Source organism: Gadus morhua, chromosome 14 (genome assembly GCF_902167405.1).
Source record: "Gadus morhua chromosome 14, gadMor3.0, whole genome shotgun sequence".
In the NCBI taxonomy this organism is placed as follows: domain Eukaryota; kingdom Metazoa; phylum Chordata; class Actinopteri; order Gadiformes; family Gadidae; genus Gadus; species Gadus morhua.
This window is the reverse complement of record NC_044061.1, coordinates 2,815,638-2,833,582: the sequence shown is the minus strand read 5'-3', so window position 1 is coordinate 2,833,582 and position 17,945 is coordinate 2,815,638. Positions and strand designations below refer to the sequence as shown.

General features: G+C 52.5%; 1 protein-coding gene across 17 annotated transcripts in view; it reads left to right on the top strand.

The window, feature by feature from the left end:
* The window catches only part of kifc3 (kinesin family member C3), a 28,745-nt gene that overhangs the window by 6,764 nt on the left and 4,036 nt on the right, over positions 1 to 17,945 (top strand). For 3 of the 17 annotated variants that reach the window (XM_030377017.1, XM_030377010.1, XM_030377012.1), the window contains 17 exons: positions 5,392 to 5,515; positions 7,108 to 7,250; positions 8,784 to 8,819; positions 9,305 to 9,470; positions 9,894 to 9,994; positions 10,458 to 10,523; positions 11,086 to 11,232; positions 11,635 to 11,895; positions 12,475 to 12,648; positions 14,233 to 14,380; positions 14,681 to 14,811; positions 14,920 to 15,031; positions 15,498 to 15,679; positions 16,006 to 16,110; positions 16,509 to 16,639; positions 17,115 to 17,238; positions 17,649 to 17,778. In XM_030377017.1, the coding sequence (XP_030232877.1) occupies positions 5,434 to 5,515; positions 7,108 to 7,250; positions 8,784 to 8,819; positions 9,305 to 9,470; positions 9,894 to 9,994; positions 10,458 to 10,523; positions 11,086 to 11,232; positions 11,635 to 11,895; positions 12,475 to 12,648; positions 14,233 to 14,380; positions 14,681 to 14,811; positions 14,920 to 15,031; positions 15,498 to 15,679; positions 16,006 to 16,110; positions 16,509 to 16,639; positions 17,115 to 17,238; positions 17,649 to 17,778 (2,239 nt within the window). In that variant the 5' untranslated portion in view covers positions 5,392 to 5,433. Of the gene's footprint in view, positions 1 to 1,009; positions 1,251 to 5,391; positions 5,516 to 5,575; positions 5,872 to 7,107; positions 7,251 to 8,783; positions 8,820 to 9,304; positions 9,471 to 9,893; positions 9,995 to 10,457; positions 10,524 to 11,085; positions 11,233 to 11,634; positions 11,896 to 12,474; positions 12,649 to 14,232; positions 14,381 to 14,680; positions 14,812 to 14,919; positions 15,032 to 15,497; positions 15,680 to 16,005; positions 16,111 to 16,508; positions 16,640 to 17,114; positions 17,239 to 17,648; positions 17,779 to 17,945 lie in introns of those variants that run through there. The other 14 variants (XM_030377013.1, XM_030377011.1, XM_030377016.1 and 11 more) reach the window with 13 other exon arrangements.

Below are 17,945 nucleotides of genomic sequence, written 5' to 3'. Positions count from 1 at the left end.
AAACGTGTAATTTTGTACCAGACCAGTGAAGGCAACCACATGCCTTCAGACTTTGTTTAGAAAGCGTGGAGAGTCAATTCAATAGCTATTCATCTATTTGCGTGCCTTCCGGATTAGAAAGCACCGTTGCTTGGCTGCGCATAACTAAATAAAGAGCAGTTAGCAAGCCTTTATTTACAGAGTAGTGACTGGGACAAGGTTGGTCTTATTGTTGTGTCATTATGTAGTCGTAATTATTGTGTTTATGAGGAGAATTTGTTAGACTGGGCAATGTGTCTAATAGTCACGGCCATTCAATTACTCTGCACAGGATTGTGTGTCTCATTTATAATTGACTTGTCTCTTCAATGACTTTGGCGAGTTGCTTTGTCTATGTAAGCCTATCTTGGAAATACAAAAGGACCCACGGACACAGACAGACACACACTTGTGTATAATGGCACTGAAATGAATAGCTGTGTGTAAATACTTGCAAACCACAAGCACGGAGTGTTGTGAAAAACTCCATTACCCATAATCCCCGGCTTTGCAAGCGAGCGACAGGGAGGGGAGGGGGTTTAGTGTGTGTGAATTGTGTTTACTGGACAACCTTAATACAGAATAACATATCGGCTCCAATGGAATGAGCACGCAAACATTCCTATAGATAAATAAATATTTTGTTTCTCTTGTGCTTCAGTGCATTGGGGGACTCTGGAATCATCATGTAAATGTGTTTGCACAAGAAAGATTTTATACATTTATCACTAGAACTGGACAAAAGAGAAACGTTGTCTTTGTACATGCGCGCACGCGCACGTTTAATATTTCAGCAGGCAGTGTGGAAGGGGAGCTTAGCAACGGCATTCTTCATTTAGAGCTGAAATATTTATTCCTCCCGAGCAAGGATGGATGGCGGAAGGGAGAGAGAGAGAGAGAGGGAGGAGGAGGAGAGGGGAGGAGGAGGAGGAGGGGTCTAGCAGAGTGGGGTAGTGGGGGGTGTCCGCGGCATACATGATTCTGGCTCAGATTCCCCCGTTACCAGGGAACAGGAGGCGGAGGCAGTGTGTCAGTGTGTGCGTGCTGGAGTCACCCGCCGATAGTGAAGCCAGGGGAGGAGATCTGGCTCTCTCGGCCGCTCTCAAACGGATCTGACACCAGCCGTCTGTCGTTGGGGGGGGGGGGGGGCGTGTGTCTTTCTGCACCAGTTCTGCGGGAGGAAGCGGCAGTGATGCAGGGATGATCAGGACAGCAAGGCTGCGGGGAAGGTGGTGAGTACGCGGAGAATGTCCAGGAGGGACGTGGCGGGGTGGGGGGGTAAGATGGAGGTGTGAGTGCCTGCATGAGGATCGAGAATATGAATGGGAATTCACTGGCGATCGATTGGGGATTGAGATGGAGAAGGAAATGGAGGGGGAGAAGGCGGGGGGAGAACAGGACATGGGGAAGCGAAGGAGGGCTTATATGTGGAGATGTTGGCTGGGGGTGGGGGAGAGGAAATTGCTGGAGTAGAGATGCATGAAATGTAATTTAATCAGCCAGAAGTATTGCGTTTCCCCTGTTGAATACCTGCCTGTGGAGCTCTGTGCATGCTTGACTGGTGCCTTTCCTTACCTTCCCTCTTTAATGTCCTTAATCCTTCTATATATATGTATTTCTCATCAATGTGTGTGTTTCATCCATGTGTGTCCAGCATTGTGTCTCTTGTGGGCGTGGCTGGTACAGCAGAACATTTGGGCACCTCAGCCTCATATTACGTGTGCAGTCTGGTTGGCAGCAGGCATTTTTGACGTATGCAGTCTGGTGGAGAGCAGATCACTCTAAGCGCACGGTAACTGGGCGAGCAGTCACTGGTTTGACCCACTTTAGGCGGAGGCGGGGGGGTGTGTGTCTGTGCGGCGGGGGACGGACGGCGTCTCGTCGGTCAGTGAGTGAAGAGGATCAGGGAGGAGCGACGCAAGCCGTCCTTCTCCTTATCAGATGGTGTGCCTGTGCTCTGAGCAGCACCCGTGGTAATTAAGGCGTTGTTAATGTTCGATAGCGTCACATCCCCAATGTTTGCACTGCTGCAGACACTAGCTGCCTATCTTTGGCCCAGGTTGTGATTTTACTCTGAGTGATAGGGAGAGGGAAGGACATGCTGTTGCTGTTTGCCTCCTGTGAGCTGTGCTCTCAGCACAGCTATGGACCAGAACCATAAATACTGACGGGTGTATAGACACCCCCCCACACACACACAATGATCTGGCCTCCCACAGCCTTTGCCGTCACCAGGGATGGATAAAAATAGACTTTATTGTGGCTGTGACTCGCTGAAAACCCGATCAAAAGAAGGTGCTCGATGCGTAGAGCGACAAAACGTGTCGTCGACCACAATTGTCCTGCTCCAGTCACAGCTCCGACCCCCCCCCCCCCCCCCTGCAGCAGGGAGGCCTTGAATAGGGCTTTGGCGTCGGCGACTGACGGGCCTAATAGTCTCCTTTTGATGTTCTCATGGGCGTGTGCTTATTGGAGTCTGCCATCATGCACATGTGGTCCGTCAACAACGCTCTCACTCCATTGAGCCGTAATCCACCCCACTCACACTGTGCACGGTCAGCACCTCATAACGCATAATAACCTCGTCCATAAGCTTAAGCTATCAGATGCATGTGCAGGCAAGGGGACAGGATTGGCTGGCAACGTACTCACCTCAGGTGTGTGTGTGTGTGTGTGTGTGCGCGCGCGCCTTCAGGCCTAGGAGATGGACATTTAAGATACTGCTGTGTTTGTAGTAGATATGAATTGAGATGCTGTGTGTTTGCAGGATATTGTGGTTTTATGGGCATGGAAGCATTGCTAGGAGAGGGTTAAGGGATTTAAGAAGGTGCAAGTGTGTGTGTGGAGGGAGGGGGGAGGGCTGATCCCTATTTGAATGTGAAAATCCTCATCACAAACCTTATTGGATCACAGCAGGAGTCCTCAGCAGAGTCGCTGGGTGATGCATAACAAACACGACCGCCCAGATTAGATTATTGCAGTCTGACGATTGTTTTCGAGCCAGACTTTAAACGTGCAACAAAGCAAACAAAGAGCCAACCCTGGTAGTGAGTGGAATCGGGAGCCCCTCCTCTAGTGAGGAGGAGGTACGACTCACGGCTCCTCTGTACGAGGAGTACAGGTGGTGACGCCACTCCGTGTCAGTCTGACTGAGGAAGCACAGTGGGGGGGGGCACCGTCTGTCTGCCACCTTCTGGGGATTCTTGGCTGTCGGTCCACAACTCATAATTGCTCACATCCTCTCTTCCCAATTCTAAAAGATTTGAGCATGGTGCGGAAGTGGACTAAATTTATGCAGCGCTTTCCTAACCAGTGGCCAATCTAAGCGCTTTACCCAATCTCTGAAGCCGCGGGGCTTCAGAGATTACAGCAAGTGTTCCCTAAGGGGAGTCACTGCTTCACTTACTGGACTACAGTCAGATTGTGATGAGCTCCTCAGAGTGACTAAAGATCAGATGGCTGGCCCCAGGTCAGATCTCAGCGGTGTTTGTAATTGGGGGGAATATGATCTACAACAACAGGTTTTACTGAAGGTGGCAGTTCACAGTGGGGGGGGGGGGGGGGGGCTGGGTGAAGGAACACCTGGGTCTCTGGGTTTTCTCCAGTCAGACCCATGTGTACCTCCACCCAGTAGTCTCTTCTACATAAGGTGTGTGTGTGTGTGTGTGTGTGTGTGTGCGTGTGCGCGCGCGCGTGCGCGCGCGTCTTTTGGACCAAAAAGTCAAGTAGGGTTGCGGTGATGGAACAGCTGACTTCTGAGACCTTTTTAAAATAGATTTTTTATTTTTATTGAAAGTCATTAGATAATGGATCTGGATCCTGTGGTGTTCTGACAGTGACTGTGATATAATTAGCCAGTAGCAGCAAAGGTCAGGTGTTTTCCCTTTTTTTTTTTTTTTTTTTTCTATGGACTAGTTACACCCCAGCTTGTTGCAAGCCTTTGTGGTTTGTATTGTATGCGTGTATTGTCCAAAACAGGTCTATTCTAATCAGCACAATAGACCTGGTCTGTGTGGTTCCACTTGGATCTCCGTTAAACTATTAGAAAATCCTTCCACAAGGGAAGAGATCATTTCATAATATTGCTGCTCTAACAACTGTTAAATTGTCTGCATTTATGTCGCGCTTTCTAACCGGTGGCCACTCAAAGAGGTTTACAATACTGCCTAACATGCACACATTCACACACCGACGGCAGGGTCAACCATGCAAAGCGACAGCCAGCTGGTCAGGAGAAGTCAGGGTGAGGCGTCTTGCTCAGGGACACCTCGAAACTAGGAGGAGCAGGGCATCAAACTAGCAACCTTCCGGTTACCAGCCAACCAACTCTACCTCCAGAGCCATATGTCACCCAACAAATGCATGTGAATGCCTGACCTTCATTGGCCCTCATTGTACCACAGAACCTACTGGGTGCTGGAGGGACCTGGTGGCCGCCCAGGTCAATGTGCCACAGTCCGTCTGTCTGTCTGTTAGGCATTCGGCTCTGGGATTAGACCGCGCACAGAGGCGGCCGAGTCAAGTTCAGCACGTGGGGACCCAGTCCTCCCAGCTGACCGTAGCGGAAGGTCCGTGTCTCTGGGAGTTAAACCTCCTCGATCCCTGTTTGAGACTGTTGTCACTGAACCTCTTACACTCTGACACTCTGAGTGGATGCACGGCTTTGAACCGGAAGTCGCTGTGCCCGTGAGGTGAATTTAATCATTTGGGGGGGATTCAGTGGAGCTGGGGTTTGGTTAAGGTTGAATATATCAGTCTATGTGGCACAGGTTGAAACTGGGTGTTTGGGAGCATCGGTGCCACTGGTTGCTTCTCAGATTGGTTACAGGCCTGGATGGAAAAGTAACATTTGGATGATGAGGTTGTTGTGTGAAGCTTTGTACCATTCCTACCAAAAGTCAGATGAAGTGGACTGGACCCCCACCTGGATTCAATGTGTCTGTGATACCGTGGCTGAACGGGGTTCACCCCTGCTGGTAAACAGACTGCTGGCTCTAGTGTGGCTGGGCCCACCACGTTATGGCATCGCTCGGGGAGGCCCGGGCAGTACTGAGAGCAGGTTTTTTTTGTTTATCCCAGAGTTGAAAGCTGTCACATTGGGACAATGGAAAGCCAACACCGTGCCACACGCATCTGATGTGTTGTCTAAAACACAAAGCCTGACGGTGCTCGTAGCGAGTGCCCAGATTTGACTCATCATGTCCATGTCAAAACAAGTCATGTCTAAAAACGAATCCGGCTGTCAGAGAGCGGGTCTGCGGCGCCAGTAGCCCCCGTCTCCCCCTGTCCCGGCGCGGGGTTCTATAAGGGGGGTGTCGGTACACAAAGGCTAACGGTGCTGTCGATGTGGTCCCCCCCCCCTGTCGCCCCCAGCAGCCGGTCCAGCGGTCCAGCGCTCTGCTCTGTCCTGCGGTCATGTTTGGAACCAGAAAGACCTGGGACCTCGGCGACGCCCCCTGCCTTCAGGAGCTCTGGAAGAAAGACCTCTCATTGGACGGTGAGTCCCTCTCCCTCCTCTCTCTCACACTCGCTCATGCGGAGGAAGGCGGGCCCCAACAGGAACCGGTGTGGCAACATTTCAGAATCGTGACGGATAAGGAGGAGCTGGAGGCTGAACGACGCGGTGGTGGGGCCGGGTGCGTGTCGCGTGCCGCTGGTCTGAGAGAGAGGGGAATGGTGAAGTGGTAAGGTGCGAGTCGTTCCCTGCAGGTAGAAGGGGCAACGTGGGGCCGCGGGGTTGGCTGAGGTGAAGCGGCCCGGAGCACTTTTATAGTCGGGTGGAATAACGCGGTCGAGACTTGACAGCTGGCGTTCTGGTTTGACAGCAACAAACAACCAGGTGTGAGCAGTTCTGTGAGTTATTGCGTCCACCGTCGTCTCTTGCTCTCTGTCTCTCTCTCTGTCTCTCTCTCTCTGTCTCTCTCGTCGCTCTCTGAAACGGTGCGTCCCACAGCAGGGAGCCAGAGTAGTGATTGAGTAGCAGAGTGCTGATTGTGTCCAGGTGCAATAGTGAGGGGACATCCAGGTGGATTTCAGAGCGGAGAAAGAGGGTCAGGGAGTCCAAAGGGGGAGCAGAAAGGAGCTTTGTTGAATGTAACTGAGAGGGTGAACTGGAACAGGCAAAGGATTTAACAGTTTTTTGCCAGGCATGGAATGCTGGCATTATGATTATGGACCGTTGACAGGTGTGAGCTACAACTCCAGGGAATGTTGTCAGTGTGTTTGCTCTGTGCGTCATTGTTCCCACTATGTGTGTGTTGGCAACTGTCAACGGTGACAGTTTTGTGTTTGTGTCATCAGAAAAAAACGGAATGGTTGCACAGCCCTTTTCTGTGTTTAACCTATCCTGTCACTTAAATCGTGCCTCATAACGTAGGGAAGCAGGTTGAAGTGACATATTGAACAAGGATGATGTCTTTTGGTTTTGGTGTGCTTCTGTGAAGCCTTTTTGTGTGCTTACGTAAACGCCTGCTTGGGAACCCGTTTGCTAATTCTTCTTAATGCTGTAGAGATTCCTGCTGGTACAGACCGCTGATTGTTCCCTTAGCGATAAGACCCCCCCCCCCCCCCCCCCCCCCCCCCCCCCCCCCCCCCGCATCCCCCTCCATATACATGCTGCCAAGGTGGGAGTTTGATTTGTGTGCTGCCGGTTAATGTGTTACAGGCCAGTATCGGCCAATATTTGGGTTTCCATGTTTCCCCCTCTGACCGCTCATTTGTTGAATCGCATGCAGGAAGTACAGATGTAGAAAAATACAACGGAATGGATCGACAAAATGTTAAACTTAAAAGCTAAATTGTCACAAAACAAGAGATGGTGTTAGCTTTAGCCGACAGACCTGAAACCTTTTCTAAAAAAAAAGAGACTACACTTATACATTTGAGTTGTGTTAAATTAGAACGTTCAAACGTAGGAGATGCACATGGAAAGTAGAGCAGACCAATTCCTCAGGGTCCCTGATGTGCTAATAAGGTGTGTGTGTGTGTGTGTGTGTGTGTGTGTGTGTGTGTGTGTGTGTGTGTGTGTGTGTGTGTGTGTGTGTGTGTGTGTGTGTGTGTGTGTGTGTGTGTGTGTGTGTCCACCCGCAGCCAGCTCAGTGGACTTCTTGATGAGTGATGGTGAGGACGAGGGTTCCTTCCTATCTCTTCCCGCCTCCGCCTTCTCCCAGCGTCCCTCTCTGACCCCCGAATTCTCTGAGGCCCACCTACCCGGCCAGCAGCTCCTCATCCAGGTGAGCCCCCCGTGACGGACGCAGGACACAGCGGGTTAGGTTCTTTAAAGTGTGTATGATAATTGTTTTCCCACGGTCGAGTTGGTTTCAGGGCAGCATACATTTAAAAAGGTGCAGCAACACTGTGTAGCACGCAGATAACTAATAAACTCTCTTCCCACGTATACAACAGATGACAGATATACCCGCTTCTAACATATACCACAGAAAAACATATAAAAACATATATACAGCAGAAATCATGACATCCATCCATGCTGATGGCGAAGTTGACGCTCCACACAGCGTTGGGGGACCGTCTCTGTGCCGGGGTCCCTTCGTCGGGTCACCCGTTCTTTGTGTGACGTTGACGTGCCTTTTATGATAGTCAAAGAACAGGTCTTGGGTTCGGAGTGTAGAAGAACGTTCACACACTGGTTGGCAGAAACGGTCATTTGCTAACCTCTTAGAGTACGGGCTATAAGCTAGCTCTAGCTTCAGCAGCACCAGCCTTGGACTGACTGTAGTGTGGTTCTCAGGCTGGAGCATAGAGGTTTGGTAGATTGGATAAACATAGGTTGTTATAAACCACTGAAGGTCAGAGGGTGTTTAGTAGAGCACAGCTGAAGCTTGAGGGCTGTAATTGTTTCTGATACGATGATTGTTTGTGAGCATTATACCCATTTATATTCACTCTGTTGCCAGGAGAGTGGCGTCCCACGGGCCTAATAAAACATTTCGTATATCATTGGAATCAGTTATCATTATAATTAGTATTAGTATTAGTATTCATTATGTCATTAGATGGTATGGAGTTGTGTTGCCACATTAATATTACAAGTATTTCCTTTATGTATTACTTATCTAAGAGTACTTCAGTAACAATATCAGATTGGATCTGTACTGACATCGGCCGATAACAAAGTGGATCATCATCCGTTTGCATTTCTACCAAAGTATGTAAGCTATGCTGCGGCCACATGCAGTGCATTCCCCTGGGGTTAGATTCAGACTGATGGAGTCAGCAAAGCGCGTTCCCTTTCCTCGTACAGAGACGTGACGCGGGCCCCTACCGGTACAGGTCCCCGGGGCGCTCAACAGAACCCTGCCGTGGCACGCCGCTGCCTGTTGACTGCGGGCCGCGGCGCTGCACTGAAGGCAGAGGGGCTGCTGACTCACTCCATGACATTGACACAGCTGCACTCACACAGCAGCTGACTGGAGCGCCCCCCCGGGCTCCCACTGACACTTTTGTCTGCCGTTTACAGCGCGGCTGACTGGCTGACTGACTGTGTGTGTTTAGTCAGTCTGAATGGCTGTCTGACTGTGTGCGTGTTTAAACACTCAGTACATTTGACTGACTGACTGACACGCACTTTTAAACAAAGTTTAAACACACGACAGTCAGTCAGTCGACTCTTGGTCTCTCCTAGTCTCTCCTCTACAGTTCATCGGGTTGTTTAGTGTTTCTCGGTCATCTCTCCTCTAGTCGAGTCTCACTGCCTCATCGTCCCTCTCTCTGTTTTTGTGTCTCCCTCGCTCCTTCCTCTGCAGAAGGTCTCCTGGTTCTACTGCTGGACAACTAACGATGTAACGCTCTCCACAATCTTACTTAGTGGTGACTCATTAGCGTGTCCCGTCCCGTTTGAAGCTGTCGTGTCATAGACTAATCTGCGCTAGGGCTAGGCTCCTTTCGTTAGTGCTGTACCAGTTTTCTTTTCCTTGGTTCTGTTGCTTAGGGCTTGGGTCTTGTCTTCATCGCCGCCTCAGCTAGAACTGGCTTAGCGTGTTACACTAGAGAGTCTAGAGACTAGATGCGCTGTGGATGTCGATGCGCTCAATTCGTCACGTGATGCTTTTAAGTAGTGCAAGGCCATGTGAGCTAGCGCTTCCTTTGAGCACGATCAAATCCATGACATTCCTGTGTGTGTGTGTGCCTGCCTGTGTGTGTGTGTGTGTGTGTGTGTGTGTGTGTGTGTGTGTGTGTGTGTGTGTGTGTGTGTGTGTGTGTGTGTGTGTGTGTGTGTGTGTGTGTGTGTGTGTGTGTGTGTGCCTGTGCCTGTGCCTGTTGGCAGACCCTGCAGGAAAAGGTGTGTGAGATCCAGGCCCGGCTGCACAGCGAGGAGCGCGCCCGCCAGCTCCAGCTGCAGAGGCTGCAGCAGAGTCACGAGCAGAGCGTTCTGGAGAACACCAGCATTATCCGCACACTGCAGGAGGAGCTGCTCTCCTCCCAGACCAGTGGTGAGAGCAGGAGGACGGGGACACGTGATACTTCAGAGCTGCTCTTGTCCTGGAAAATACCCACGGTCTAATACTCGAGAAGGACTAGGTTTGAATGATCAAGGCTTTATTGTCACCGCAGAGAGTACCACTATTACCTGAGTTCTTTGCAAACAAACTCGGGTGTTGTTGTTACTATCTGCGGTGACAATAAAGCCTTGATCATTCAAACCAAGTCCTTCTCGACCGCTTGTAATAATTGAGTATTAGACCGTGGGTATTTTCCTCGACACTCTCCAACCAGCCCAGCGGAGAGAGCAAGTGTACGGGGAGACGAGATACTTTACCCTACACTAGCTGGTCTAGAGGCGAGAGAGACGGTCCTATTAAAGGCCGTTTGAGTTCTTAAAATAAAATAACCACCATCCATCCCTCTGAACACAGCACCGGCTGAACCACAGGAAGAGAGGCAGCCGCAGAAACCCACAGAGACCCAGCCCAGTGGGCCGGAGAGAGAGCAGCTCATAGCTCAGCTGCACACACAGGTACGCACGCCTTGGCCTGGACTCCAGCCCGCTCAGCAGTCACATGACACCCGTCACATGACCCCCCCCCCCCCCCCCCTGCTGTACTGGAGCAGAAAGCCTCAGTCTGGATGATCCCCAATATTGGCTGAATACAAACGAGAACACTGCTCGTTATTCAGAACGGCTTTTCATACTTGTGTACTCGTACTAGTATTTGATGGACTGACGCTGCCTTTTGCATACGAATATTGGTGAAATATTCTAAGTTGTCATGTAAAGTTGTCATGTATTGGCTGTCAAAGTTTTCTGGGAATCTGTGAACCCCTTTTAAAAGAAACCTTAAACATACCTATTTAATTCAGCTTCCTATTAATCCCTTTTATTATTTTCATTGTGTTGTCAAGCACATTGTATCGCATTTTTTTTATTTTGCACGAACGGCGCTCTGTGAATAAAGTTTGTTTTGATGCGGTGCTGGCAGGTGGAGGAGCTGGAGGTGAAGCTGTTGGACCAGACCCAGGAGGTGGGGAGACTGCGCTCTGAGCTGGTGAGGACAAAGGGTGGAGAGATAAAGAGCGAGGGCAGTAAAACAAGGAGGGGAAACTCGCTGGCTTGGCCGCTGATTAGGCTCACATTCCTGGGTCTGCCGCGGGAAGACAACCTCTGTTTGGTCGCGTGAACACCATGGGGAACACACCCCTCTGAGTGGGGTCTGGGTCGTCGTGTTTAGTGCAAGGTTATTTACATTTAGCAGACTCTTTTGTCCAAAGCGACTAACGATAAGTACATTTGTCAGAAGAAAGAGAAACAACAATATATCGCTGTCGGTACAGTAAGGATGTTCATAGAACCAAGTGCAAAGCACCAACAATCGCTAGGTTAACCCATTCCCCGTATACAACAAAGACAGCTTCGATAATATGCTACACAATGCTACGATGCTAAGTGCAAGGACGTACAACATACTATAGGTGCGTACATTAAGTGCTAGGACGTACAACATACAATAAGTGCTTACATTAAGTGCTAGGACGTACAACATAGAATAAGTGTTATAACTCTAACCAGTGTCTTCCATGCCATCTGCGTTGTGTCCTCCCGGGCTCCAGGGGGCGACAGATCTGGAGAAGCACCTGGAGCTTCTGGTGGTCGAGAATGAGCGGCTGAAGCAGGAGCTGAAGGCGTGCCGGACGTCAGCGGTCCCCCCTCCGGCCCCCCCGGCCGCCTCCGCCTGCCCCGCCTGCCCCCACGGACAGGTGAGTGTTGAGCGGGACGACGGCCAGGTGTGTGTGCACCGGGTTAGACAGCCTGAGCTGAGGAAGCCCAGGGAGACGTTCCCAAACGGTCCCGATACGAGCCGTTAAAACCTGTGAATGTTTCCTGCAGTCACTATTGTGTTTTATTTCAAATAGGGTTAGGGTTCCTGCTCTTTTAAAAGTATACTATTTATACACAAAACGCAGAGCGAGTGTGCGTGTGTGTGTGTGCGTGCGTGTGAGTGTTTTTGTGTTCAAAAAACATTTTAGAAAAACATGAAGACATGAAACCTGGAAGCAAAGCGACACCATTGAACTGTAAACCCCCTGTTGTAACGTGTGTGTGTGTGTGTGTGTGTGTGTGTGTGTGTGTGTGTGTGTGTGTGTGTGCGGCCCTCCCAGGATGCCGAGGCCCTGCGCGGCGAGGTCTCCCGTTGGGAGGGCCAGGCGCGGCAGCGGGAGCGCCGGCTGGCCGAGGTGGAGCGCGAGCTGCTGCAGAGCCACGCCCAGCGGGCGGAGCTGCAGACCGCGCTGGAGGAGGGCCACGCCCAGCTGGACGAGAGCCAGCGGTGGCGGGGCGACGCAGAGCAGCGGCTCGGGCTCCGCCTCCAGGAGTGTGAGGAGGAGCTGGCCCGGCAGGCCGCCGCGCCGGCGCCCGTCAAGGTGAGGCGCCGGAGAGGGGTTGGAACGCACGGAGTCAACGACCGGATGAACCCAGTCGCTGCAGACACACTGCAGAGCTGACACACCCTGCAGACACGCACTGCAGTGCAGACACACACTGCAGACACGCACTGCAGACACGCACTGCAGACACGCACTGCAGACACGCACTGCAGACACACACACTGCAATGCAGACACACACACTGCAGACACACACTGTAGACACACGCACTGCAGACAAGCACACTGCAGACACACACACTGCAGAGCAGCGGCACACTGCACACACACACTACAGATGCACACACACACTGCAGAGCAGACACACTGCGCACACACACACTACAGACACACACACTGCAGACACACACACTGCAGACACGCACACTGCAGACACACACTGCAGAGCAGACACACACTGCAGACCCAGTTGGGGAACAGAACGGTCTCTTGTAGAACCCTTAGTGAGGCCTCTCCTGGATGATAAATCACAAAGACGCGTGTTGTGAATTCGGCTCGCTTTCAGGAATGTAAACCACGACTCCCAGTAACCGTGCTCCCCTCCCGTCCCTCCCAGTACGTGACCCAGACGGTGGAGGTGGAGAACGCCCAGACGGGCCGGGCGCTGGCGGAGGCGCGGGCGCAGAGCGGCGCCCTGACGGAGCAGCTGCTGGTGCAGAGGCAGCTGCTGCGGGAGCTGGAGACGCAGCTGCACGAGTCCCAGAGGAGCTGCACCCAGCTGCGCACCCAGGTAGACCCCCCCCAGGGGACCCCCCCGCCCCCCCCCCCGCCCCGACGACAGCCCACCCCGGCCCCTCCATGGTCCTCTCTCCGTCGGGCGGGGGGATGGACTGTGGGGGTGTCCGTCAGGGCCCAGGCGCCCTCTGACCTCTGACCTCTTGAGTCTTGAGTTAATAGGAAACTAAAACAAAAGTCCCGCCCCCCCGGCAGCGCCTGAGGTCCCGCCCCCCTCTCCTCCCCATCACTGGCCCTGTAGTTCACCCCGTCTCTCTCCCTGCGTTTGGTTGCAGCTGCTCTCGGACAGAGCCCGCCTCTGTGGCCTGCTCTCCATGGCCGTTGGGACGGACAATGGGGAGGTCATTCGCAGGTTGTCCAAGGTTTGACCCATACCCCCTCCCCCCCCCCCCCCCCCCCCCCCCAAACCCAACCCCAGCTCCCCTGCTGCCTGTGGTCCACCTGAACCCCCCCAGGAGACGTCCTCCATACTATTAGTCTTGCCTGTGTGAGCTTGCAGGTTCCAAAGCTGCCATGTACTGAAAAAACAAACTACTGAATGATCTGGTTTGAGATGAGGGGGAGGGAGGAGGGAGGGAGGGAGGGAGGGAGGGAGGGGGAGAGCTTGGGTTTAAAACGGCTAGTGAGTCAGTCGAGTGCGTTTGGAACCTGTGCGCTTGTAGTCGTCTCCCAGTAAGCTGTCCCTCTAGGTCTCTCTCCCAGTAAGCTGTCCCAGTAGGTCTCTCTCCCAGTCAGCTGTCCCAGTAGGTCTCTTCCCCCAGTGCTCCCTGGTCCCCCCTGGACGCTCCCCCCAGTGTGTGCTCCCAGCTCCTAGCAGTAAACGTTCCCAGCCCGTCCTCCCGTGTTTCGTATCTTTTTTTTTATAGAGCAGTAATGTTGTAGCGCCGCGGTACCTGCACACCCCGGGGCTTTGCGTCGCCCTTGGTTTGCGGATGGCTTTGCTGTGTGTGGCTGTAGCCCTTTCGCCTAGCGTGTGGCTGACCGTAGCCCTTTAGCCTAGCGTGTGGCTGACCGTAGCCCTTTAGCCTAGCTTGTGGCTGACCGTAGCCCTTTAGCCTAGCGTGTGGCTGACCGTAGCCCTTTAGCCTAGCGTGTGGCTGACCGTAGCCCTTTAGCCTAGCGTGTGGCTGACCGTAGCCCTTTAGCCTCGCGTGTGGCTGACCGTAGCCCTTAAGCCTAGCGTGTGGCTGACCGTAGCCCTTTAGCCTAGCGTGTGGTTGACCGTAGCCCTTTAGCCTAATGTGTGGCTGACCGTAGCCCTTTAGTCTAGTGTGTGGCTGTGGCCCTTTAGCCTAGCGTGTGGCTGACCGTAGCTCTTTAGCCTAGCGTGTGGCTGACCTTAGCCCTTTAGCCTAGCGTGTGGCTGTAGCCCTTTAGCCTAGCGTGTGGCTGTAGCCCTTTAGCCTAGCGTGTGGCTGACCGTAGCCCTTTAGCCTAGCGTGTGGCTGACCGTAGCCCTTGAGCCTAGCATGTGTGTCGTAGCGTGTACTTTGGTGGCTAGCTTTGGTGCTCGGTCCCTGGCTGCTCTCCCGTGAGACGCGCCCTCCCCTCCTGACGCTGTGTGTGTGTGGGGGGGCAGATCCTGGTGTACGAGGGGGAGATGGAGCGGGCCCAGGGGCAGCTGGAGGTGGAGATGCAGAGCCTGGAGGAGGAGAAGAACCGCGTGATCGAGGAGGCCTTCGTGAGGGCCGAGAGCGAGATGAAGGCGGTCCACGAGAACCTAGCAGGTGGGTGAGAGGGGGGCTCGCCTCATCGGGACTCTTGTCCCGGGTCAGTTCTTCTAAACCCATATTGTAACCAGCCATAATTATTTCCTATTTATTGTTTTTTTTAATATCGTTATAGATATAGATGTATAAATAAGAGTTTGGGGATTTTTTTAGGAGTCTTGTAGGTGTCAGTTTTCTATGAATTTAGGTCGTCGGGAATCCAGTAAATAAGCTCCATTCGAAAAAAGAAAAAGCAGCCTTGCTACGGCACTATTGACCCTCTCTCGCCCACCCTCCCCCCGTCGCCCCCCTGTGCAGGTGTCCGTATGAACCTGCTGACCCTGCAGCCCGCGCTGCGCACTTTGACCTGCGACTACAACCTGCTCAAGAGGCAGGTGCAGGAGTTCCCCTACATGCTGGACAAGGCCATCGTGGAGGCCAAGCAGGAGGTGAGTAACCACGGCGTCGCTGCCGGCTGTACAAACATCCTTTGTGTGTGTGTGTGTGTGTGTGTCTGTGTGTGTATTGAGCCGTGGCTGTGCTGTCGCTCTCTGCAGATCTGCCAGGTGATCAACGAGGTGAGCGCAGCCAACCAGGAGCTCCTGAGGAAGTACAAGCGGGAGATGAACCTGAGGAAGAAGTGTCACAACGAGCTGGTGCGCCTCAAAGGTAAACGCAGGAACACCGGGCGCCAGGGAAACGGTTGACGTTAACGGGCCTTAATATGAGGGCGCAGCAAAGAGTTAAAGGCCGTATGCAGTTGAAGTAACAGTTCCAGACCAGTCTGTAACAAAATATATATTTACATTTTCAATCGTCACATTTTGCCATCATAAAATCGACTCAAAATAAAGTATGTTTTGTTTGCATCCATTAAGAAAACAATTTCTATGCTTACATTTACCTACGCTATAATTCAAAGCGACGTACAATAAGTATCCATTGTGAGAAGAAGAGAACCACCAATATATCACTGTCGGTACCGTAGGGATGTTCATAGAACCAAGCACCTATGCTAGGGCAATACACTGGCGACGTATGCGACGTAGCGATGGATGAAACCAACATGTTAACTTCCTGCGGTGCCGCCCTACCGATCCCACGTGTGACCGAGGCCGTGTTTCCCGTTCCCCAGGCAACATCCGGGTGTTCTGCCGGGTGCGGCCGGTCAGCCACGAGGAGCACGTCTCCACCGAGTCCCGGAACATGGTCAGCTTCGACTCGGACGATGACGCGGTCCTCTACCTCTCCAACAAGGGCAAGACCATGACCTTCGACCTCGACAAGGTCTTCCCACCGCAGGCCACGCAGGAAGAGGTCAGTCTGTCCCGGGGGACTGTCGTGTGGACGTCTGTGTGCCATCGGGGGCATGTGGCTCTGATGGTAGAGCGGGTTGGTTGGTAACCGGAAGGTTGCTAGTTCGATCCCCGACTCCTCCTAGCTGAATGTCGAGGTGTTCCTTGTGCCTTGCATGGCTGACTCCGCCGTCGTGTGTGTGAATCTGTGCATGAGTGAGTGAATGTTGGGTAATATTGTAAAGCGCTTTGAGTGGCCACCGGTTAGAAAAGCGCACTATAAATGCAGTCCATTTACCTTTTACCATCGCCAGTAAACCAATCAAATCAATCCTTTTCCGTCCCCAGGTGTTCCAGGAGGTCCAGTCGCTGGTGACCTCGTGCATCGACGGCTTCAACGTCTGCATCTTCGCCTACGGACAGACGGGCTCGGGGAAGACCTACACCATGGAGGTGAGTCGGCTCATCCTCATGTCACGTTGGTGCCTTCCTCGGAACTCTTGACGTCATAGAACCAGCCCGGGAACGCCAGCTGGTGTTAACGCCACGCGTTTTGGAGAGACTAGAACGAGATTAGGGTTTAGCAAGTGGTTCACCGGGTAGAGCGCGTACCATTAAGGGTTCGGGTTCGATTCCTGACCGTGGTCCTTTGCTGCATGTCTTCCCGCTTCTCTCTCTCTATTCCATACCCTCCTGTCTGACTCTTTATGAATATAGAATAAAATAATCATACAAATATATCCATCACTCTCTCACTTGCTCTCGCCCTCTTGACTGGAGCTGCTGGGTCTGAGCAGCGTCTGATGGTCGTACGCCCCTCTCTCTCTCTCTGTCCCCCCCCCCCCCCCCAGGGTGCGGGCCAGAACCCGGGCATCAACCAGCGGGCGCTCCGGCTGCTCTTCTCCGAGGTCATGGAGAAGAAGCCCGACTGGGACTACAGGATCACCGTCAGCATGGTGGAGATCTACAACGAGACCCTGAGGTGTGTGTGTGTGTGTGTGTGTGTGTGTGTGTGTGTGTGTGTGTGTGTGTGTGTGTGTGTGTGTGTGTGTGTGTGTGTGTGTGTGTGTGTGTGTGTGTGTGTGTGTGTGTGTGTGTGTGTGTGTGTGTGTACGTACTTCGGCACGAGATGAAAAGCATGTGGTCAGCACTTACTTCTTCTTTAATTCAAGTATCATGTGCTTCATGCGAGTGATTATATCGACTTAATGTGTTTGCTATACAAACAAATCTGGTGATTCAAAAAGGCTCATATTTTATTACATTAATTGGATGTAATAAAACATCCAAGTAATGTTAAATGTAATAAATCAAAGTTAAACTCTTGGAAAGAAATCAGGCCTGGACTTTTCCAACGCGTCCTCGTCCAGTGCTTTGGGCGTCCCTCTCAGAACGGTGTCCCAGTCTGTGGACACTCTCCAGGCACAACCTGACCCCGGTGTGATCCCCCCCCCCAGGAACCTCCTGGGAGACAACCCCAGCGAGAAGCTGGACATCAAGATGAACCCAGACGGCAGCGGGCAGCTCTACGTCCCCGGCCTCACCCAGATCACGGTGCAGTGCCCGGAGGACATCAACAGGGTCAGCTGCCCCCCTCTCTCTGATCGCTCTGATTGCATTACATCGTTCATTAGGCCCTTGTGGTCACAGTAGCTCTAGAACAAACACATCGGTCACGAGTGGTCCAACCTCGCTGTACAATACAGTAGTTTATACTTTTGTTTAGTGCGTGCCTATAACCGGATAAGGGATACAGCGAATGCCATGAGACCCATGACTGCCTGTTCCAGTTGAGGTGATGGAATGTCCACAGGAAGGGATTTGCGTCTATCCCGTTGGATTAGGCCTATGTGTTAATGTATCAACGATGACATTGTTCACCGGCTTTTTTACGAGCGCATGTACACATCCCACACTCTGCGTTTGTGTAACTGAACTCTGCATTAAGGTCAGGCGTCCACAAAGCTCTGACCCTCCTCCTCCTCCTCCAGGTGTTTGAGCTCGGCCACATGAACCGGGCAACCGCCTGCACCAACCTCAACGAGCACAGCTCCCGCTCCCACGCGCTGCTCGTCATCACGGTGGCGGGCTTCAACTCGGCCACTGGGAACCGCACTCAAGGTAGGACAACACCAGCCACCGCCACCACCAACACCAATAACCCTAACCCTAACCACCAACCAACACCAGCCACACCAACCAACAACGCCAACCAACACCACACCAACACCAGCCACCACCACCACCAACAACAATAACCCTAACCCTAACCACCAACCAACAGCCAC